The following is a 24,389-nucleotide window of genomic DNA, read 5'->3' as shown; positions in this document are numbered from 1 at the left end:
TTGCTCAAGGAACATGACTAACCCTTCAGAGGAGAGCTAGTTGATGGTGTCTTCTTGAGAAGAGACTCACAGTGAAGTCAAACCAAGACTAGTAAGAATTGATCTTCCTCATGAAGTCCTGAGGCTGACTGCTACTGCCCTAAATCTTGCAACACTTCTCAGAGGTAGAAGGTAATAGGTTCTTGCCACTGTCCTTAGCACAGGAACTCGACAAGTCATGAAGGGCAGCGTCTTCCACAGAATATTAGGAAAAATGGTGCTAAGGAGTAGTAATGGTCAGAATCTCTTTCATGGATGCTGTCTGCATGATCTTGGTCACTCTCAATCACAGTATCTGACTGAGAGTGGGCCAGTCAACTGCAGTGGCCAAGGCAGTAGCCAAATATGGAAATGAACTGAATTATAAAATTTAGGCTATAAAGCCAGGCACTGAGGAACTTTCAGCCATTCAACACTTAAAAAGTACCAGGAATTTCTATACAAAATATCTATTCAAGCCAGGTTAAAAATCAAGTAGCTAACTAAAATTTATAGTAAAAACAATTTTCTTTAAATACATCTGGTTATCAATATTACAATTAAAACAAAGTACTTCATTCATGGACCTGCCATGCAGAGAAGTACCCTTCCCTCTTGATCAGAAAGAGCAGTAAATTAAAACATGCTCATGTTAGATTTGCCTAACAGGAGTCACCTGGAAGTATTTATTAAAAAAATGGGGATGGGCAAAGGTAGAAATGTAAGCAGAGTGGTTAAAGAGCAGCTGAGTGTGAAGACTGAGCTGGAATATCATCCAAGGATGGGCATTCCTTCACCAAAACCATACAAAAATTGACTCCATTGCTGACTTGGAGACCTGAGGACTCCAAAGCAGAAGGACTAGGGTAACTGAACTTCTTGACCGCCATGCCGTGTATATTCAGATCTGTGCACAGCAGAACACTGGTCATGTGACCATTTCCACCAAGCTGCACAGGTGAAGAGAAAAGAAAACACCTGGCCACAACAGCTACTACAATTGCCATGGAAGGCCTTGACAAGTATGCAGTGACAAAAGTCAAATATACAGCAAAAACACACATAACCACAGCTCTGGCAAAGCACAACAGTCAAAGTGCAGAAAAAATGACATCACAAAACATTAACATAGACAGTAACCTCACCTACACAATGAAAGTGATTAGAGGTGTAATGAATCCAATTCACTGCATTAATGCACAAAATAAAATAGTTTAAATACAAAGCTAACACCAAAAATTACCATAAGATCCTTCAAACTAAAAGAAAGTAACAAAATAGAGCACTCAGTATACAGTACAGCATATAAAATAAAAGTGGAGAAGAAAGTTGTGAGCAAAAATCAGAACCAAATTCTGAACACTATCTAGGCAACATCTCATTAAACTGTTGTCAGCAAAACTCTTATGAAAACAAGTAAAAACAATGAAAATAAACAAAATTACTTGCACATTCTGGATCAAAAAACATAATTAATACATAGATACTTGGAGACATCTCGATTCTTAGGATAACCAAAAGTTAGCAACTTACAAATAGTTGTCAAGATGATCTTGACAACTGGAAAGTACTTTTTAATGTAGATACCACTGCCTTGTCGCTTATTAGGTACACTAGAGTGAAAGGGGACTGAACTTAATGATGAATAATGAAAATAATGATAAAGGATTAACAATTACCATTGGTATAGCAATCCCCAAGGAAGTAAAACCTAAGGTATGAGAGAAGAGCTGCTGGCAGCACCACCGGTTTGTGAAACGAGAGGTTTAGTGGCTGAGATTTACATGTGGATACAGATGGTCCATGTAATGTGTGAAGATTCGTTTTTTGTCAGACAGACAAGACTGACAAAGCTGGGAACTTTGGTGACAAGAATATAGGCATATGTAAGATTAATGGGTGATTAAAAATACAGCAATTATCATAATGTAATTAAGGAATTTCATACAATAACATACCTTTTATTATATGTACATTAAAACATTATGCTTAGAATTAATTTTAATCATATCTGTTTTACGTAAATATTAAATAAAAAGCCCATTAATATACAAAACAACAGGTGAAACCACACAACACATTTCATCAGCTTACCTGAGTTTGCTCCAACTTTGCTTTGAGGCTTTCAACCTGTGTCTCAAGGAGGTCTACTAATAACGCATCACCAGAACCTGTGAGGGTTGTAGCACTACTCTCCTGAAAAAAGAAAAATACTGTATCATGAATACCTGGAAATTGCAAGTACTACTAAAAGGGTTTTTCGATATTTACCTGGAAAAATATTAACTGCCATTGAATATAAGTATTTACTGTACAATAGTTTTCATTGTAATGTCAAAAAAGGGTTTTTCCTCTGCTTCACATGGTGCTAATCTTTCAGGACAAGAGACAGGCCCAAGCTGGAAGGCTTGATATTTCTTTGGAATAGACAGACTCTCACTGGAAGGCTTGATATTTCTTTGGAATAGACAGACCCTCACTGGAAGGCTTGATATTTCTTTGGAATATTATATTAGTTTCTTGAAATGTTGAAACGGATGCTTTAGATCTGAGATGGCAACAAACCTATCCTTCATATCTGAAAAATCTAAGAGAGACAGCCCTGTAACTTTTAATAACTGATATTGATAGTTCCTTGTCTTTCCAAAGAAACAACTGACAATCTGTTAAACTGGGAGCACTGTAGTGGCATGGATAAGATTAATGTTCCTTCCAAAACACCAACTACTACACAGAATTCCCACTAGCATTTGCCTTGGCAGCAGCCCTCTCAAAAGAATCCTTTCCTTTCTGAGCTGTTGTTGAATAGCATCTAGGTGAGAACATGGTGAACATGAGACATTTGATACACAAGTGAACAGTAGGTATGTGACTGATTTAACAGTCTGTTCTCTTCATTTAAGGGGGTCTGGGGCTCCACACACAAATTGATGAGACTCAGTTAATTTCCTCAGAAAAGGCAATTACAAATTGTTACAAATATGTGTGTAAATTCTTACACAATCGCACACACAAAATAGTTCTTATCAATATAAGGTCATACCTCCACTCAAATCATTTCAAGCTGAGCAACACATACTTATAAATAGCAATCTTTGAAAAATATAAGATGAGTAAATTTAAGTGGTTACTTAAAGAAAAAACTTAATCCCGGGGGATATGAGAGCATAGTTTCCAGCTAAGTGGTCTTGCCAAATGATTGAACAGTAACAACTTAAATGCTTAAAATTAAAAGACAGAATTTTATAAACTAAAGGTTTTAAGGTTGAGATCCTCTACAGCTTTTCTGCATCACTGGAGCTGAAAGAGCAAACAAGAGGAATGCAGCAGCAATAAGCTTCGTAGGTCAAAAGCAGGAGAGAATGAAATATTACACCCACCTTTTCTGGACGTAATTTGTCATCCAAATCTGTGATTGACTGTAGAGATCCTGACTCTGAGAAGCATGATGCCAGAACCTCTTCCCTGGTTATTGATGGGAAGTCATCTCTCGTGCTTCGTCTGGATGATGGAGGAGACGATCGTGACCTTTTGCTTGCCCGAGATCTTGAACTGGATCTAGATCTTGCACGCTCTGTCACGCCAATAGTGAGAAATTTTTTTTGAGAATAGCTACTTCACAATCTGAACACACAATATCACCAATTAGCATATGAATTCATGACATGAGGAATGAAGTAAGTTAACAGCAATGGAGTGGAGAACTACTTTGAAATCATCTATGACCACTGGTAACTTAAAATCATACAGGTACACTAGCAATTACCAAGTAAAATCTTATCCTTAATGTTGATGAATGTCTATCATACCACATGCTTATTTCTGATAAAACAGAGCAATCCCTCCCAAAATTAGTTATAAGAGATGGCGGCTGTCTCTACAGTTTTTAAGAACCATTATTAAATCTACTGCCTCCTAGTAACAAAAACATCTGATGTTACTTTTCTAATGTGTATTATCATTATTATCATTATCAAGTAATTTTCTTTAATGACCTTTACTAAACCTGCTGCCTCCTAGTAACTGAATCATGTGATGTTGCTTTCCAAACCAAGTTATTATTATCAATAATATTATTACTATTATTTTTTTTGTCTATCTCAGTCATCTTACATTCAACTGGGTGGTATTTATAGTGTGGGGTTCCAGGTTGCACCCTGCTCCCTTAGGAGTCCTTCACTTTTCTCACTATATGCACTGTTCTAATAGCATGCTCTTCTGCACAAGTCCTGGAGCTACTTCGGCATCTAGTTTTTCCCAGGTTCCTTTTCAGGGATCTTGGGATCCTGCCTAGTGTTCCTGTGATTATGGGTACAATTTCCACTGGCATATCTCATATCCTTATTATATTTTCAGGTCTTGATATAAATTTTTTCTCTTTCTCTCTCATCTACTCTGGTGTCCCATGGTACTGCAATATCAATGAGTGATACTTTGTTCTTGATTTTGTCAATCAGCGTCAAGTCTGGTCTATTGGCATGTATCACCCTATCTGTTCTGATATCTATTGGCATGTATCACCCTATCTGTTCTGATATCTATTGGCATGTATCACCCTATCTGTTCTGATACCATAGTCCCAGAGAATCTTTGCCTGATCGTTTTCTATCACTCTCTCAAGTTGGTGTTCGTACCACTTATCACTGCAAGCTAGCTGGTGTTTCTTGCACAGGCTCCACCGGAGGGCTTTTGCTACTAAATCATGCCTCTTTTTGTACTGGTTCTGTGCAAGTGCTGGACATTCCCTTGCTATGTGGTTTATGGTCTCATCTTTCAGACTGTATTGCACTTCCTGCATATGGGTGACATGCTATTTTCATCTATTGTTCTTTGGACATATCTGGTTCTTAGGGCCTGATCTTGTGCTGCTGTTAAGCATTCCTTCTGTTGCCTTCTTGAGTTCTACCCTCTGTAGCCATTGCCATGTTTCATTGCTGGCCAGTTCTTTAGTCTGTCTCATGTACTGTCCATGCATTGGTTTGCTGTTACATTCATCTGCTCTATTTTTCATGCTCCTGTCTCTGTATATTTCTGGGTCTTCATCTACATTTCTCAGTCCTTCTTCCCATGCACTCCTTAACTACTTATCTTCACTGGTTTTCAAGTATTGCCCCAGTGCTCTGTTCTCACTGTTGACACAGTCCTCTATGCTTAGTAGACCTCTCCCTCTTTCCTTTCATGTTATGTACTGTATACTGTAGTCTGTCTGTATTTGCTCTTGGGTGTAGTACTATGTGTATTGTCATGTGTTTCCTAGTTTTCTGGTCTATGCTGCAGAGTTCAGCCTTCGTCCACCCCACTACTCCCGCGCTGTATCTGATTACTGGTGCTGCCCATGTGTTTATGGTTTTCATCATGTTTCCAGAGTTGAGTTTTGACTTGAGTATTGTCTTAAGTCTCTGCATATATTCTTTCCTGATCGTATCCTTCATCTCTTGGTGTTTTATATCCTCTCCTATTATTTCCAGGTATTTGATCCTGTCTCATCTATGTGTTTGATGCTATTCCTGTCAGGTAGCTTTATCCCTTCATTCCTTGTCACTTTGCCTTTTTGTATGCTGACCAAGGAACATTTTTCTATTTCAAACTCCATCCTGATGTCCCCAGATACAATCCTTACCGTCTGGATTAGGGTATCTATTTCCCTGATGCTCTTACCATACAGCTTTATGTCATCCAATTTTATCATGGGAATCATGGCTACTACGAAGTGTAGTGGAGACAGCGAGTTGCCTTGAAAGATTCCTCTCCTGATGCTAACCTGTGCTAGTCTTATTCCAGAGCTTGTATGTATTGTATTCCAGTTGCGCACTGTATTTTTTAGGAAGCTGATGGTGCTTTTCTCTGCCCCATATATTTTCAGGCATTCTATTAGCCATGTGTGCAGTATCATGTTTAAGGCTTTCTTGTAGTCAATCCATGACGTGCTTAGGTTGGTTCTCCTTCTCTTACTATTCTTCAGTACCATTTTGTCTATCAGGAGCTGGTCTTTTGTGGCCCTGCACTTCCTTCTGCAGCCTCTCTGTTTGTGGGGGATGGTGTTTGTATCCTCTAGGCAGTTGTATAGCCTCTCACTGATAATACCTGTTAGTAACTTCCACATTATTGGTAGGCAGGTGATAGGCCTGTAGTTACTTGCTATATTTCTCTTGTTCTTGTCTTCCTGTACTAAGGATGTTCTCCCACCATACACCCAATTGGATAATTGGGTGTACGGTGGCTTGTGATACATTGCTGGAGTTGTTCTGCTATGCGTGAGTGTAGGGCCTTGAAGTTTTTGAACCAGTATCCTTGGACTTCATCGGGACCTGGGGCTTTCCAGTTGGGCATTTTCTAAAGTTGGTGTCTGACTGTGTCTGTCGTGATCTCTGTGAATCTTTGTTTTATTCTCCCCATTTCTTCTGCCTTGACCGCTTGGAGCCATGTTGCATGTTTGTTGTGTGATACCGGATTGCTCCATATGTTTTCCTAGAGTCTCTTATTTGGCTCTGCTTCAGGAATTTTCTGGTGGTTGTCTTCCCCCCTTAGTTGGCTGTATAGTCTTTTCTGGTTGGTTTCGAAGAGTTTCTTCCGTTGGTATCCTTTATTCCTGTTCATGTACCATTGGATCTTAAGTGTTTTGGCTTTAAGCCTCTGTTTTATATCTTCTATTGTGCTTTTTAGTCCTTCTCCTGTAATTTGTATTTGTCATTCAGTTCCACCCTTTTTTCTTGCTTCTTAGCTTCTTTCCTGCCATCTCTTTCAGTTTACTCAAGTCAGGTATCGTCACATGATTTGTTTTTCCAAGCACCTTTTCCAAGGCAGTTGCTGTTTTGGTTTCTGTTGGGTTGGTTGCAATGGTGGTGTTGATGTTTGTATCCCCATGAGTTCTACTACAAGTCTTGCTCCTGCATACGCCAGGTTATTTGTTTCTTCGATACCGGTGGTGTTTATTAGTCTCATTATTTCATTAATTTCACTTGTTTTCTCCCTTAGTTTCTTTGTGTTGTAGGCTTTCATGGAAGGGATCTTTGTTCTTTCTGTATCTGGCTTTACCCATTCATTATTATTATTACATTATTATTATTATTATTATTATGAATTTAACCACAACACTTGGTTAAAATATTCAACTCTACAAGGCTGGCCCAAAAGATTTTATTTAATAGTCAAGTTCAGGTTTTATCTTATTAATTGCAACTTTGCCTAAACTTAATACATAGATAAAGACTAAAGACAGTTTTCTTCACTGATTTATCTTTAAAATGAGATAAAATCCATTCAATATGATGGTCTCTTTGGTCTGAGGAGTGCTGCAGTCCAACAATGGAGTTTGATTTAATTTATAATTACATTCATGACTTCATTATTTTGTCCGCCATTTACTGAAAATGCTCTTTTAAAGATATAAATAAATCACTGAAACAAGTAGCTACATTTGAACTGGTCCCAGCAATTGAAGCTTTCATTGTTTTATGAACTTCTTCATTTACTATAATGACTGCATGAGAAACATTCCAACATTTCAATATTTACTCAAGTTTTATATATATAATTTTTGTAACAAACATTTTGTTGTACATGAGAATTTGTAGGAAAGATATTAGTTTTGAAAGGTTTCTGTATCACTTATGTTACTTCTAATTTAGCTGAAAATCACAAAGATCCCTGGTAGCGCATCGTAAATCATCATCAATCTAATTCCAAACGACGCAAATGGTCTCTGTAAAATTTCACTACTCATGTATTCCCTGTATTCTATGTTCCCCAAATCTCCACTCATCTTAGGCCTCCCATCTCATAGCTCTCATCCACATAGGTCTGAGTCTTCCAACTCTTCCAGTGTCTCCAGGAGCACAGCTGACACTGGGTGTGAAGGACATGTCCAACTCATTTTCATTATCTCATATGCACATGGAACTTCTATACAGTAATTTTACTTATGACGTAATTTCTCTCTCACGCTGTCCTTCCATCTGACCTCTAATTTTCCTCTTTAAAGTTTCACTGTCGTACTTTGATTTATGTCTATATTGCAGTACAAGGTCTTGTCATTTCATCTTCAAATAACTGGGATTACTATGCGAAATCCTAGCTTCCTGATAAAAAAAACTAGCCCTCTACAACAGCTCTTGTTACATACCGTAATAACCATTCCCTAAACAACTTTGTAAAAGTTTCCCACACACCTAAACAATAAAATGAAAGATGATGTCTTCTCAATGGTATATAATGCCAATATCCAAGCCATTCATTGATAAACCCAAATTTAAGTTTAAAGGTTTTTTTTTATATATGTACTATATAGTACATATAACTTTAAACATTTCTTTAGTAATTAAAAAATAAAACTCCACACCTTATTCAGTTACTATGAACATCTTAAGATAACAGTAGATAAGTGATATAAATTCAAATATTAAAAATATACACCTCTCAGTATATGAAAAGGTCACTAGTATAAAGCAAATAATTTTGTGAAAAGGAGCCAAGTTTACATTTCCTTTCCCCTTTATGTCACTAAGAGCAGGTCCATACTGAAATAAGCCAGTACCAAAATATAACTAGTAAGAATTATGAAATCTTAAGCTACTACTATATATGTAAAAACAGAATCTAATTTTCAGCCATGCAAATTTCATTTGCATCCTACAAATGAGAATGCTATCCATAAATCAAGGCTCACAAATTCTAGTTGCAATAAGAATTAAGACTGGTGATAAACAGCAAGGTCATGCAGTGTTACAAATATGCTTATCTGATAATATAGCACAACAAGAGTAAAAGCTTAATTCTGATGAAGCCCAAGGGATCCAAGCAAAGATTGTCAAATTTTAATGTATTCCATTACATTAAACAAAATCTATAGAAAAGCAGAAAAATGTGAGTGAATTTTCAGACTAATATAAAGCAATAATCCAGGCTCATTATTAAAACTTGAGACAATAATAACAGAAACATAAAAGTATGGTGATTTATTTAAAAGAAAATTAGTTGATTTTTTTCTTAACTATTTTTACTCCAATAGTTTAATAACTTAACAGTTTAAAGAATCCAGAAAGTTGAAGCAGAGAGGGAAATCCCTTAGCTTTGGAAGCAAACAGACTGAAACAGCAACTGAGTGAAAAAATCCAAAGGTGATTAGAACTTCATACAGCTAGCATGGAGTGTTGTGGTCTTGTAGCAAGGTGATATCTTGAAAGGAGGCAAATCTGTCCCCTGAATCAAATGCAAAGAGGCAGATATAATGTTATATCAAAAAGGCTGATGACCACATTAAACCCTAAAAGTTATTTTTGGTGTGAATTGTCTGAAAAAATCAAGCTCTCTTAATGAAAGAAAAATTCTTATGGAATTCCATTCTAACAGATGATAAACCTAATTACTAAAGAATCAGGTTAAATACTTTACAAAACACAAGAGGAAAGTGGAGCTCCACTTTTCAGAAGTGAAAGGGCTGAAGGACCAATGAAATTGGTTTACTTTTGACGGCAACTTCCACAGTTTCTTTGGGAATGTGAAGCCTGACTACAGTAGTGCAATGCGGATGAGGAAATGGTGACACCAAAAACTCAAGACGCTCTAATTTGGAAAAAGAAGCCAATATAGTATCACTATCTTGCAGAACAGATGACCAAATATCAAGTACAAGGAATTAGGACCACAGATGTCTTGTGGAAATTATAATTTCATTGTAAAATAATAGGTAACAAAATTTCATTTACTCTAAAATATGTAAATTTAAATCAGCTGTTGTTATAAAATTATTCAAAAGATTCATTGTAAACATAAAACTCTGTAATTTAAAATGCAGAATGAAAGAGCATTAACTTGCAATGAGGCAAAAAACTGAAGCTGGTTGGGTTAATTGCTGTTATACTACACGTGAGAAAGAACCACCTTTCACCCTAGAAATAAGTGTACGTGCAAGAGGTGGGGAACCTGGAAGAGTGCCACTGCTGCCAGTTGATGTGCTACTAGGGTTTGGAAGGTTAATGGGTTTTCTGTGATATTTTCTGATGATGTTTCCCTCTTTCTCACCCCACTCAAAATAGTCTTCATTGTTCTGTATACGACCGCCACAGCCAGATGTTTCCGATGCCGTCTTATACTCATCATCTGATGAAAACACACAGCGACTGTTGGCAGACGATATGGAGTCATTATGCATGTCACTACCTTGGTCACGTTCAGCAGCCATACTTTCAAAGGTAGAGCTGAAATAAATGCTCAAAATTACCTGAAACTGTTAATCACATAAAAATATTTCAAAATACCTCCACAGAATATTAGATCTGAACTGAAATTTCATCTGGGTAATGTATAAAGTATTTCAGTAAATTTTCCAAGACCCAGATTTTCAGAGATCTAGGGACATTTTTCTTTTCTTTTTTACACAGAAACAGACTATAATAAAAAAAGACCTAGAAAAGGAAAAATTAAGGTGCAATGTTCATACTTCAACTGTCAAACAATTTAGTATAAATTTGCTACTGTGTTTTCAGTAAATACTTCAAGTATTAATATAAAACCATAATAAATACAAGAAAACAATTTGATGATAGACATTATCTATTTGAAGTAAAATGTCCCTTTCATAAACTGATTTTTAAAATTACTTTTGAGTTATAATCTACTATATAACCTGTATCAATTTTATCTTATAATTATGTACATCACAGACTCTCTCTTTCTCTCTATTTCTCTGTCTAAGTTTTCAAATTAATTTTGAATTAACATTTTCAGTATTATTTTTATAAGGTAATCGGTAAAATTAATGAGCAAATATAACTACTGTACCTATTTACAGCTAAATATTAGTGTTTTCTTTTGTCTCTTCTCACATTAATCACTAGCTGAGTTTGCTGTTTTTAGCAAGCTTTTTCTGGTGTTTCTAACACTCATTCAATGGCCCCGTTTCAATCTGTTCTAGCAGATGATTTATGGACAGATGCCCTTCCTGGCTCCAACCCTCCCTATCTATCCTGGCTTGAGAAAGATAAAAAGCATAGTTATTGCTAAGAATGGCAATGAAAAAGACAAAGTGAGAAAGGTACAGCAATCAAATGTTTTTATATGGTAACTTAAAAGCTTTCAATCTCTCTTTCCCCTATGAAATTAATTTTTTTAATAATTTCAGAATGATAATCAACATTACTCCTATACTATTATCCACGCACTTTAACCGGTGATAAAAAAACAATAATAGTATTTTTAAAATCATTATGTCATATTCTTTCAATCGCTTACATTTTTTTTTCTTTTTTTTGGAAACTGGGCTTGGAATGGAAATCTACAATATTACCTTTATATTAACTTCATCACAGGAAAACTAGCATTGTGCCTTTTATTACGGACTAGTAAACCATTGGCTAATGTATATAAAACTTTGCAAAGAACCAGGTAGCTGTTCTTACACCACCTAGTCCAAATCTTTTGAGATTTAGTGTACAATAAATGAAAAACTTTCTTTCTTTTTCAGCACTACTTAGTTTCCTTTTTCAAAATCCAGAGAAATAAAAAAAAATTTGGTTATACAAATCCACAAAGTAAACTGCTTATTTTGTGCCACATGAAATCTCAGAACTTCCATTCCATTGTAAAATAAAGAAAGATCATCTGGCTCTAGTAGAATAGCACAAGTGCATAAGTCTTTCAGATCCCAAAGAGTTAAATGAATTCCCTATTGGTAGTGAGATTCATCTGCAAAAGAGCTGTGGGGTGAGGAGTTGGGTACTTTGGTTAAACAAATGGGATTATAATTAAAAAATCAATTTTGTTCACAAAAAATTACGTTTCACCACAATCTCACTGCTTCAATAGTGTGTTTAGAGCCTGAGTAAATCAAGGAAGCTCCAGGGAAAGATAATAGTATGGAGTCCAGAGCTTCAAAGGATACTGGGGATTAAAAGCTCGACTGAAACCTTGTTAGACCACTGGAGAAACAAGGTATGGATGTGTGAACAAACAAAATGCAAACTTAACATTCTGTATAATAATGCTGGGAACCCAGGAATCTTTATACAGTACTTAGTAGGAAGTAAAGTGCGACAGATATGGGCATGAAGCAAAAGATCCCATGAAGAAGAACTTGTCCTGCTGTAACCATTGGGTCTCAGGAGCTAAGAAAAAGCTTATCTGTTTGTAAAACATATAACGGTGGAAATTTAAACATAAAGGAATCCTGTCTTGAATTATTTTTGGTGAGTCATACCTCCATCAAGTATGTTGAGTTTACATCAAATATTTTAAGTTAACTTCAGTTATAAAGTTAAGAATTCTCATTTTTATAGCCATGTAAAACAGAACAGTCTGGCTGAGAAGAACATAAGAGGTGGTGGTGAAAAACATGAACCTCTGATTGTGTCATCAAGAGTGAAGACTCTCAGGAGATGTGAACACCCGCAACATGGATAAGAAAGAATTTTCTCCTAACAGGAACCAGGAAAATTTCTTGATTCATAAGTCTACCAGTACTGCAACATCAAAACAATTTAAAAACAATTGAGCCAACTATACTATGGAAATCACTCTCACCAACTCCAAATGAAAATTCCCAAGAGTACCAGATAAGGGTCCCATCCAAAACCCCAATCCCTACCTCACAGGAACTGTAAGGTCTCATAATCATAATCTGTCACAGCCAGGGCTGTGGTTCCACTGAAATTTTTTTTTATTACTATTACACTTCATTGTTATCTTAAAACATTTTTATGGCAGCTTTTCAATCTAAGACATTAAATGTGGGATGAGTTCTCCACAATCTTCTATGTACTTTGTACATTCTGCCTTAACTCCAATCATGCAATGTAGTGAAAAGTATTTAATAAGACAGGAAAATAAAATACTATAAGAGGGGAATGACATTCAGTAATTCTGAACAGTTCCAAAAATCTGGGAATCTCTGGGAGCTGCTGACCAGTTAGCAGACACATAAAGTGATTCAATTAACAAATGGAGACCCATGGGACCTTATACGCACATGTGCTAACCTATCACAGCCATGTGTTCTTTTTTCTTTTAAGCTTCAATGTGGTTTTTGGAACTTTTTATTATATGCAAAATATACTACTATATGTTCAAATAATAGGTTTATGGTGGAGCAAACTTAATTTCAAATTAAAGGTATCTGACACTTAACAAACATACAATATATGAAGCAACATAACACATGACAGATATTCTGGCAAAATAAATTAAATGACTAAGTGTATTTTGATTCACTCTGTCTTGCAAATAGAAACATATAAGCCTAGAAATTAATATTTAATTGAAAGTTGAACTCATAATGATAAACAAGAATTACTTTTGGGAGTTATGGCGATCTCTTTTGGCAACAATTTCCCTCTCTATCTTCTCTCCTAAAGTCAGAGGACGGTCTTTGGATTCTTTCAAATTAGCTGCATTTCTCAAGGCTTGTATCCAGTTGCCACGAATACCCGATGTGACAGCAGAAAATACATACTTTTTCTCTTCCCAAGTCTGTGAAGTAAAGATTATGTGATCAGCATTTCATTCTTGAAGTTTGTATCATTAATACATTCCTATATGTTAACAAAAAGCTAACTACTGGGACATGAACACAATTTTAGTTACAACCTTAGTATTACTGATAGAAGTACTGTATATTATCAAGGGATGGGGATACAACAAAGCTGAATAAACTCCAAAAACTTACCATAATCATAAACCCGTAATTTCTTCCAACTTCACATTCCTCAATGGATTTTGCAACACCCAGATCTATGATTCCATCCAAGATACCATTGTCCTCTGCACTTGGATCTCTATAGAAGGTCAGACCAGAGCCTCTTAAAACAAACCAATACTTATTCCAATCCTGTGGAGAAAATACATGAAAAGTGCATAATCGCGAAATAAACTTATCATACACTTTAGTCTCAAATATGAGAAACCCACCGGTAAACAGCAAAGAATTGATTACTTTTCATGGGGACTTGCAAAGAAGAAGGAGGGCATGTTGACAAGGTGTCCTACAAAATACTAAGATTAATGGCAGGAATGCATTAGAAAGTTAATATTACAAATGAGAAAGCTGCTGGAAGATAGTCTGCAACCTCAGAGATTGAGAAGGTTTGGACATGTGAGGTAACTGAGACAGAAGTCTGAAAAGTAGCAGATGTGGAACCAGCATGATAAAGCCCCTAGAAAGGTCCAGAAAATCATGAAAAAATAGCACAGATGAAGATTTACATCATTAGAGAAATCAGGTAGTAAGCAGACAAGAGAGATCTCAGTGGGGAGAATTCATCTCCCATAGGGTATGTATTGTAGTCAGGAAGGCATTAAATATGGAAGCAGAAAATCATACAGAAAGTGCATAAATAAAGACCTTTATTAAAACCTGATGAAAATTCAAGAACAAAGTACATGAGGGAGAAGACAATGGAAAGACTTATTTTCTAGCTAGAACTGTACTGTCTTTGGGAAACTAGTGATGATGAAATGACATATAGGACTTTCAATGCCTAAAGTATATAAGAGCAAACTTTATTTATTCATACCTGGTTTAGAGAGAGTTTCATGAGCCAGCCCTTCTTGATGTATAACAAGTCTTCTGCAGGCAAATCAACACGCTGAAGATCTGGATTAGCAGTGTAAGGTGGAGATACCTCAAGGCCACAGCCATCTGGATCGCCACGAACCTGCTGTAAAGATACGATTATGTTCCGCTAACCCTCAACATTAGTGATTTACTTTACACCATCATACAGTTATCTAGATATCTGAGAGAACTACAATATCATAGTTACCCTTTATCAGATGACAAGACACTTTTAACCATTCACTTGTGGTTAAAATGCACTAAACTTACATGATCAGGGTGTGATATATCCGAGTTATCTTGAGAAGAACTTTTTAATAATTTTGCAGAGCTATCAGTTTCATCTTGGGAATCTCGCTCTCGTGTAGGTTTGACATCATCAAGACCAGGCTGAAAGACATTGGAAAATGCAACTTATTTTGTAATACAGCATAAAAAGTATGCCTTCTAAAAATCAAGCAAAAATCCTTGTTCTTGAAAATACAGCACAGTATGGTAGTTGCAACCAATGGAACTACTTGACGATGTCCCAAAATGATGACCAGAAATTCAACACAGTTCCATAAAATAAATTCTTTCACAATAAACCCATTATTTAACTGTACCATTACCCAACACCCATGGTTTTCAAATATCAAGATATACCGGTTCCACTTAAAATAAAATAATAATTGTCGTAGTGAATGCACTGGAGCATCCTGGGGTATTAGACAAGAGGAGAATTCATTCTTTTGTGTTTCCCTTGCATTCACTTCTAGCACTGGATTCTTTAAAAGTTCCTCATCAGGTTAGGATGATGGGGGCTTGTATTTCTCTCCTTTTCAGTTTTTAGGCCTTCACTGCCAAAGAAGGGTTGAGCAGGTTCCTAATGATTTGTAACAGAACTCCTGCCATTTTTGTCTTTATGTTTTGAATTTGCATACATTTATATACTTAATTTGTAAAGATTTTGTTTCCTTTGTTCAATCTTTACATTTTAGAATCTGGTAGATTTTCTCTGTGCAAAACACCACTGTGCTTGGTTTGATTTGATTTGGTTTGCAAGTTTGGTCTGACGACCTGGCACAGCTGTGCTTGGTATTGCTTCTCTTGAGCTGACAAACCATTTCCAATTCTGGTTGTTCAATGATCACTGCTTTTTTATACCTCTTATTGATATTTCTTTATAAATATAAATAAGCTTTCCTTTGTAAATTGTATCCTGAGGTGTTTCCATGCTTGCCTTGTCATCTTTGCTTTACATAAGATGCCACAGCAAAGCATTCAGATGTTTTCCTTTAACATTTTAAATTAACTGACAAACTAAATTTCTGTCTCAATAATTCTCTACCTTGAAAAAAGTAGGCTGCATACCAAAAAATAAAAAGGACAAATTTTTTAAAGGTAATTTGTATTTTTCCTAACATACAAACCTGAGGTCTTTATATATGGGATTTACTTTTGGCATGTTTGAAATGTTAACAACACTAACAACAATATATTCACCTTGCTACTGAGGTAGTTGAGTGACGAGCTTCCCCTCAGCCTTGTAATTGAATCTGCAATATCTTTCAGTTTCTCTTCCCGTTTTGTTTCCTCCAAATCAGACAACAACTGCTGTCTTGTGACCTCACCTGTTCAACAAACGGATCAGAATTGATGTTATAATAATTGATGTTATGATAAAGTATCAAGCAAATGACATCATACATTTTTGGAAGTTCAAACAATCTGTATGAATAAAATATACTTAATCTCAAGATAATTATGTGCTGAAAATTAAAAGTTTGAAATGTTAACAACAGTAACACCAAAGAGTATTTGAAATGCTAACAACACTGACAACAAACATCAAAAGGTGAGTTCATGTACTGAGAAGAAGGGATGCATGAAGCCTACAACACAGATCAGTTATGAATACTAACACATGACTAAACTGGTGAAGATTAGAAGCCAAACATCACTATATGATACTTATTATTTACAATGCAAGAAATAAAATATGTAACTTTTATATATCACTCTCTGAAGTAAAATGCTGAAATTAAGAGTAACAAGTATATTATTATCATTATTATTAACCAGACATGAATAAAAATTCTTAATATAAATGTATTAGATATTCAAACATATAGTACAGAACTTTTCATTCTTATGAGATCTAATAAAAGAAGAAAAATAAAAAATATTTGGCATCCAACTCTAGATGATAATGTTCATTACAGCCTAACGCCTTGATATAATAACAAAACTTTACCCATTCTCTATCACTATTCTTCACAATAAAATAATTATGTCATTTGTGTCATTGGATACTAAAAATAAGAAGAAACTTAAAATATATGAAATAAGCTAACTGACACAAATAATATTTCTGTCTAATTTCATGGAAAAGTTTTGACACTATCAGAAAGGTCAAAAGGCAGCATCAAGGACTAACTGAATCCAGTGGTCTGTTATGAAATTAAGAAAATTTCAATTTTGCCTGAAACAGAAAAAAGTACACCACAAAGATTAAATTGTCCTCCGTTTGTTCAACTGAAAAATAATATTAACATTTTCAGATACTGCATATGGTTAAGAATCTACTCTTGTAACCCTTTGGAGGGTCACAAAATAAATATATGTTCAAATTAACTAAAATAAATTAAATCAAGACAAAGAACTGGACAAAATAAACTTCCAGATAAAGACATGATGATCTTTAATGTCACCATAGCCAATAAAGGTATTCAAAGTCACATGTTGTTTTCTTTCTTGATGTTCAGTAATGAATTTACAATTTCCCAGAATTTTCTTAGTGGAAATGGAAAGTCAGTTTTGGTACATAATGTTTAGGTGTGCAAGAAAAATTGAATTAAATTTGGCAATGCAATTTAAAAAGCCATGATTCTTATTCAAGATCTGAATGTTAGTGCAGGACTTGTAAAATGCAATTTTTCTTGATTTTCAATTATGGAAACCTTACCCAATTGACTTAGTTTTAGTTTACAACCAATTTTATTTGAAAATGGACTATGGTATTAGAAAAACAATATTATCATTTCCTGCTGATTGTAATGCCTCCATAGTACTTGTTCTAGCTTTGATGTATCCAAATATTTTATTAAAGTCTGGTTCTAGCATGCAGTACCCAAATACTGTCTGTAATTCTATGTGTTACATATCCTAAATGTTTCACTCAACGGGATGTTTCCTTTACTGCACCTTCCAAAGGGCACTGTAGAGTGTATAAAATGTTTTTTACAGGTCCCTTTACCCTTCAACTGCATTGCATTCTGTTTTTATTGTTCACTTGTTTCCTTTAGTTCTTTTCCAAAATGGCTCTCCAACTTCTAAACTCTACCCTACTCTAATTTTCACTTTACAACATGTCATTTGATTAAGATCTTTGTGAGTCTAGAAGAAATTTGATTCTATGATCTCACTAAACAACTTAATAATAATAATAATAATAATAATACTAATAATCCAAACAAAAACTTCTTTCAGTTTTCTTCTGAAGATGGAAAGAGAAACCCACAAGATTCCTGTGTATGTTTACATATTACTTGAATCTCGAGTACTGTCAGGTCCTAACTGTGACCCTTTTCAAGAGATGTGAAGATTGCTGGGCCTTGAACCAGCCTGACCACCTTCACATCTCTTGAAAAAGGGTCACAGTTAGGACCTGAAAGTACTCGGGATTCAAGTACTGTAATATGTAAATATTTACAAGTAAACAAGTTGTACACAGGAATCTTGTGGGTTTCAATAATAATAATTCATAATAATAATAATAATAATAATAATAATAATAATAATAATAATAATAATAATAATAGTATTCTATTTACCAGACCACTGACAAGAAATAACTGTATAGCACCATAAATTTTTTTTTCTATTATTTCAGCTGCATCATTTCTACTTATTACTCAAGTACATTAACATTAAAGGTGCGATTGCCTTAAATCTTCAAATCAACTAATAAGACCAAGAAAACATTTGGTACTTCATTCCTAAGCAAAGCGGAACGATGCATCATAAAGTGAAAACAGCAGTAAGTCAGAATCTCATAGAATTAGCCATTTTAAGTAAAATACTTCAAGGCACTGCTATTTACATAAACTTATCCAGGGTATTCCATATCAATAAGACAGAGGGAAAAAAGTATACAGTAGTCTTCTAGTTTATGCAAATGACATTTGCACAAACCAAAAATACTACGTAAAAAGATATACGAATTCACAATATTAGATTTCAAACTTTCCGTAGCCATCCACCATATTGGATACAAGATTCATTTCCTGACGTATCAGGCCACATTACCATCATGTTTGTCCTATCTTCTGCAAACATCAGCTAACCAAGGTAAACCTTACCATTTTTAAAGCAATACTTTAAATAGTGTTGTGAACACTTTGGAAAAATCCAACATCAAATTGCCTCAACGGAAGAGCAATTAAATCAAAGATCTCTGACAAAATACTGAAGTTTGATGGGCTGCAATCCACAGAAGCACATGGGGTTGTCAATGCTGCTCTCTCTGGATGATATTATGGATGTTTCGCAATATAAAGCTAAATTTACATGATGCAGAAGCCATTAAACATGCAATATTTATGGGCTACAGCAGTGGTTTGATTAAAATGCAAAACATTTTGTCATAACATGTAACAAAAATGACAAAAGGCAATGGCTTTTAAGACGATAATTTCAATGAAAATAATTACATCCAAGAAGTACACCAGACATTACTACACCTGTCAAGATTATTTCTGAAGGTTAGTTACACATCCTAGGTAAAATCATATGGAATGAAAATCAGACAGTGCAGCAAAACACAACATGACAAAATCAGGGAAAAAAATTAAAAATTAATTTTCTTACAGCATGTACTCTACAGACACAGTGAACAACACACACAATGTATCAGATAAGTAGTAACTGCTTCAACTTTACCTTGATATACAATGATGGAAGAACACTACTAATCAGAAGCAAAAAATATATAAATCTACATAAACATAAACAGGTCACAACAGATTAAACAAAAATCTTCCTTTTGTTCACTGAAATGCATCAACTGGACTGTGACCATGAAAACCTGTAAAGATGCTACTGATCTAACACAACAGCACTAAACAGGAACAATGGACAAAAGTTAATACCAACACAAATGAAAATCAACAGCTCGTACGACTACAACACACAAAACTTTGCTATGTTAGAAACATCAGATGCAGTGCACAATTCTCTACTAAAGTTATTCTAAAAATTAATTTACTGTACAATATACATACACAATTAAGATACTGAACCTAATGATAATTATGCAATTAGTATGAACACTAACTTCCTCAAAAAACAAAGGGAAAATTGTGAACCATCATTTAAATGAAAATTAAAATGACACAATTAAAATAATTAAAGGTCAAAGGAAAGTACTTTAAAGCACATCAGTGCACTCCTCTATTTCATCAAATTTCAACAACACTTCATTTGGAAGCTAACAAAAATTCTATTTATACATAAGAGTTACACAAAAAATAAAATTCAGTACATAGTTTTCATATAAAAACACTATTAATCTTATTTGTCTATGTCTGGTACCATCCTAATGTATAGTATAGGCTTTTTCATAAAACTAGGCCCCTGAGAAGATGTAAGATTCCTATTTTACTAACTTAAAACTGTCCTAGCTAAAATACTGTACTTGTATTTTTGTTGAACAATTCTTTGCCTAGTGAGGAAGTTGTGCTTGTTAGTAGCCCACACACACCTGGTTTGTCTGGCGCTGTGCGTGGATGAGGTCTAGTTGGAACATGCACACCAGAGTCAAGACTCCGTAACGATGACAACCCACCACCTCCACCCTCACCTCCACTAATGGTACCACCAACTGAGGAGGACAGAGATGAATTCATCCCTAAAGTGGAGCTTGTGGATGAAGAATTTATTGAAGATAATGATGAAAGGGAAGACGTTAGAGCAATAGTTGCCCGACGAATAGGACGCCCTTCCAACGAGGTCAGAGGATCAATAACAGATGGAGTAGGAGACATATGAGAACTTTCAAGAGCTGAGGAGGAGGAGGACATAGAAGGGCTTCCTACAGACGATGAAAAAGAGGATGTCGTAGTGGTGGTGGTATTCACACTAGAGGAGTATGAGGGTGTGGTGGTGCTTCCTGTTGTTGTGGTAGCAGACCCACGACTTAAGGGAGACAATGCTGATGGTAGGTTAGCTGGTAGTAATGCTGACATTTCCGACTTACTCCTGGGTTGTGTAAGGCCACGGGCTTCACGTTTGATTGCCCGCCGAGTTCGGAATTTATGACTCAATTTATCTTGCGTAGGTGGTGACTCTGAAGTTGGAGGATTATCTATATAATCTGAAAGAGCAACAGAGATAATGTTACTTACCGTATGTTGCATAAAATTTAAATATCCACAGTACCTAAGGGATTTAATTAAAAAAAATGAAAACATCACTGTAAGAACATACTGTATATCAAAGATCCAGAGAATTAACAACCACCAATTTCAAGGTCATGAAATTCCCATGATGGATTTCATAAACCTACAAGACTTACAAAAACATAACCTACCTTCTGGATAGGGTGGGGTATTTTCTTTATGTTCATCCCTCAACATCCTGGTTGAAGGTGGAAGAGAGGAGAGAGGGGTCGAATGATATAAAGGAGTAGGTGGTTGAGTAGATGAAGGAGATATGGGTGTACTGGAAGTAGAGGAATCCTTAGTAGGAAACACATCTTCATCGATATCCATGGCTGGAGCAGAGGGTGGTCGGCCACCCAAAGGATCGGAGGTACAGCTGTGAAAACGCACCCTCTGTCCCATCGATGTCTCGAAGGTTGTGGGTGCTGAGTGTGGGGGGGGGTTAGGTTAAGTAAAGAGGACTACAAGCAAAAGTCACTACAGTGCACGACACACAAATTAACTTGCAACGCAAAAACAAACAGTTTGGAACGGCAGTGAATCTGCATAAGTTACATACAGTGCTCATGTACAAGCCATTCTAGCAACCATAGGAATAATTGGAAAATTAAAACAAAAAATATACGAAAAAGCAAATCACTGCTAACAGTCTCAAGCAAAATTATAAGGTATATTTTATACAGTTTGTGCAGCTTAGATTTCTTTAAAGTTAAGCCATACTCAGAAATAATATTTTTTACAGAGCAACATGAATTAAGGTGACAATGCTTTTCATGTCTTTAAACAAAAACATAAGGTATGATGATGTACTGATTACAAATACACAAAAAAGGGTTACTCACATTAACTTATTCACTAGGTCTAAAAAAAAGCAACCACTCATAATGAACCGCATATACTGCACTAGAATAAAATAAACTTAGTGTAACCTGTAAGGAAAACAAGTGAAGAAAAGATGCCATACCTAAGGTGGTGGAGGGAGACTGATGCACCAAGTTTTGCTTTAGTACTGTTGTTGCTTTAATTCCTGGGAACGTTGCGTTTCTCTTGTGTCGCCCCTGCTGCTGCAATAGGTGAGGCAAAATTTAACAGTCACATGTAATACAGTCTTCTCGGTAAATATATGTAAAAACAGAAATCCTCAGAGGAATACCAAATTCTTAATTCTTTGTCTCAGATAATTGTGTGGCAACATATGATCACTTAACTATTACACTGACACACCAATTATGCATAACTCAACAAACAGGCATTTAAGAGAGTAATGCTAATGCTATACAAAGCCTCTTACTGACTCCCAATAAACTTCTCTCTCATAGTAGAGCGGGATAATGGGAAAAAAGTGCAAATGGTGATACAAGCAACAGATTTGGCATGAGAACTCTTATTATCCTCATAAATCAAAATCAACCTCCGGCCACCTCAATATTTGGCTATTTCCAAGATGGCTGACACTTCCAAAATGGCGGCAAATTTGCTGTATATTTCAGATATTTTCGTTTCATAAGCCTATAAATGTTGCATACTGTCCATGTAATGATTGAGAATTTGTATTTTGGCATTCTTACTATCATGACGATAAAGTGAACCCATCTTTCCAATATGGCCGCCAAAGATAAAAAAAGTATGTATCTCCTGAGAGAAACCAGTATGTTTTGTGTATCAATTAGTTTTAGCAAGTGCAGCTGCAGAGAGCTGTGTGGCTAAGTCCAGATTTGTAGCACTTGCACCTGCCATGGCATTCCTTTTTGCAGCCACACTTATTCAGTTCCTGGCATGATTCTGCTACTACTGGCAAATCTGTCCAATACGGAAACCAGGTGCCATCAATCTGTTGCCATCCCCAGTGTCTTGGACTGGGCAAAACTGGATGATATACTAAAGTCTGGCACCCAATGTGCCCTGCTTGAAAGGTAGCTCTCTCGCAATGCTCTCTAAGAGCAGCCCTTGTAGGGGGAATGCAATCATAAGCTCTTTGCTTTCTTGCAAAGAGATCAAGTCTAGCCTCATTTACATTTTTATACAAACTGCTTCTGTCGTACATTAGCACTACGAACTCTTCAATAATTTGCAAGACAGCAGACACTAGAAGGGAATCTGTGCCACCAAGTTTGTTGGAATTTGTAAGTGTGCTACAAAACAGTGGCGATATAAAATCCCATCTTAAATATGGAACATCATCTACTGATCTAGCTTTAGCACAACTTTTGCACTTCAACTGTCGAAAGAATCCAGCATCTTCAACATTCTCCAGACATTCCAAATCAAGAAAACCTCCGTTTGCAATATATATTGGTCTCCTGGTCTTTGCAAAAACCAGGAAGCATCAATTAATTGACACATTCTATCACCATGGAATCAGCATCAGCTATGATAGGGTTCTGGAATAGACTAAAGGGTTAGGAGAAGCAGTTGTAACAAGGGCTGTGGAGGAAGAAGTAATTTGTCCCACTACACTAAGAAAAGGGCTCTTTACAACTTGTGCTGTTGACAATCTGGACCATAATCCAAGTGCCACAACTGCATAAACATCCTTCCATGGGACAGGCATATCTTTGTTTCAGCATCCAAGCACTGATAAAAAGGGTGAGGACACCCACCTTCACCAAACTAAGTTGAACACCAGCAGCTGTAGAAGATGAAGACGATTAGTGCATCATTGTAGTCACATGCCGTGGCTAGGGCTTTTCCCATTTTCCTTTTGTAGGCAAACCAAATTTCTCTTACTTTTTTAGCAGCTGTAGAAGATGAAGACGATTAGTGCATCATTGTAGTCACATGCCGTGGCTAGGGCTTCTCCCATTTTCCTTTTGTAAGCAAACCAAATTTCTCTTACTTTTTTAAAGTCCTCCAGTTCTGGGATGCTGTTCTTTCAACCATGTTCGGTGCACAAAGGAAGCATCAACATTTAGCTGTTCCCGTCTTTGTTTGTACAAATCATAAAGTTCTACCATTGTAAAATAGCAGCACCCATCTGTAGTCGACTGCTTTTCTCTTATGTACATCTCAAGCTCAGCAAAAGCATGGGCACATGCCTCTTGTCTGTACTGCACATAATCATCTCCAATTTTCTGGGAATTTAGCCAGGCCCTTTCCCTGTTGTACACACCTGTCAGACAAGATGGGTGATACATATGGTCCTGAGAAACAATATCTCCAGTACTAAGCTTGGCCAGAAGTTTCTCATCTAGTAGACTGGTGGCACATTGTTGCAGCTTTTCATGTAAAGGCAATGTCATGGCCAATCGTAAATCTTTGATTGGTGTTGGTTGGTCACAAATAAAGCATATCCCTTCTTTCTCAGTCTAGATTCTTCTGCATCTTCTTCATCTGCCTTCTGGCTACTACGTGTGAATTTTGCTGATGGGGCATCATCTTCTTCTTTTGTCTTACACAGTGACTTC

General features: G+C 36.0%; 1 protein-coding gene across 50 annotated transcripts in view; it reads right to left on the bottom strand.

Moving 5' to 3' along the window:
• osp (outspread) overlaps positions 1 to 24,389 on the bottom strand; it is a 321,240-nt gene that overhangs the window by 47,249 nt on the left and 249,602 nt on the right. For 12 of the 50 annotated variants that reach the window (XM_067111805.1, XM_067111793.1, XM_067111795.1 and 9 more), the window contains 11 exons: positions 21,950 to 22,049; positions 21,135 to 21,410; positions 20,307 to 20,918; positions 16,049 to 16,176; positions 14,834 to 14,953; positions 14,523 to 14,666; positions 13,676 to 13,837; positions 13,304 to 13,479; positions 9,940 to 10,214; positions 3,399 to 3,592; positions 2,113 to 2,214 (listed from right to left, as the gene is read on the bottom strand). In XM_067111805.1, coding sequence (XP_066967906.1) covers positions 2,113 to 2,214; positions 3,399 to 3,592; positions 9,940 to 10,214; positions 13,304 to 13,479; positions 13,676 to 13,837; positions 14,523 to 14,666; positions 14,834 to 14,953; positions 16,049 to 16,176; positions 20,307 to 20,918; positions 21,135 to 21,410; positions 21,950 to 22,049 — 2,289 coding nt within the window. Of the gene's footprint in view, positions 1 to 2,112; positions 2,215 to 3,398; positions 3,603 to 9,939; positions 10,215 to 13,303; positions 13,480 to 13,675; positions 13,838 to 14,522; positions 14,667 to 14,833; positions 14,954 to 16,048; positions 16,177 to 20,306; positions 20,919 to 21,134; positions 21,411 to 21,949; positions 22,050 to 24,389 lie in introns of all 50 variants that reach the window. The other 38 variants (XM_067111810.1, XM_067111815.1, XM_067111817.1 and 35 more) reach the window with 12 other exon arrangements.

The sequence above is a fragment of the Macrobrachium rosenbergii genome, chromosome 11, assembly GCF_040412425.1.
Source record: "Macrobrachium rosenbergii isolate ZJJX-2024 chromosome 11, ASM4041242v1, whole genome shotgun sequence".
In the NCBI taxonomy this organism is placed as follows: Eukaryota; Metazoa; Arthropoda; class Malacostraca; order Decapoda; family Palaemonidae; genus Macrobrachium; species Macrobrachium rosenbergii.
The sequence above is the reverse complement of the archived record's forward strand: the minus strand, read 5'-3'. Positions and strand labels throughout refer to the sequence as shown.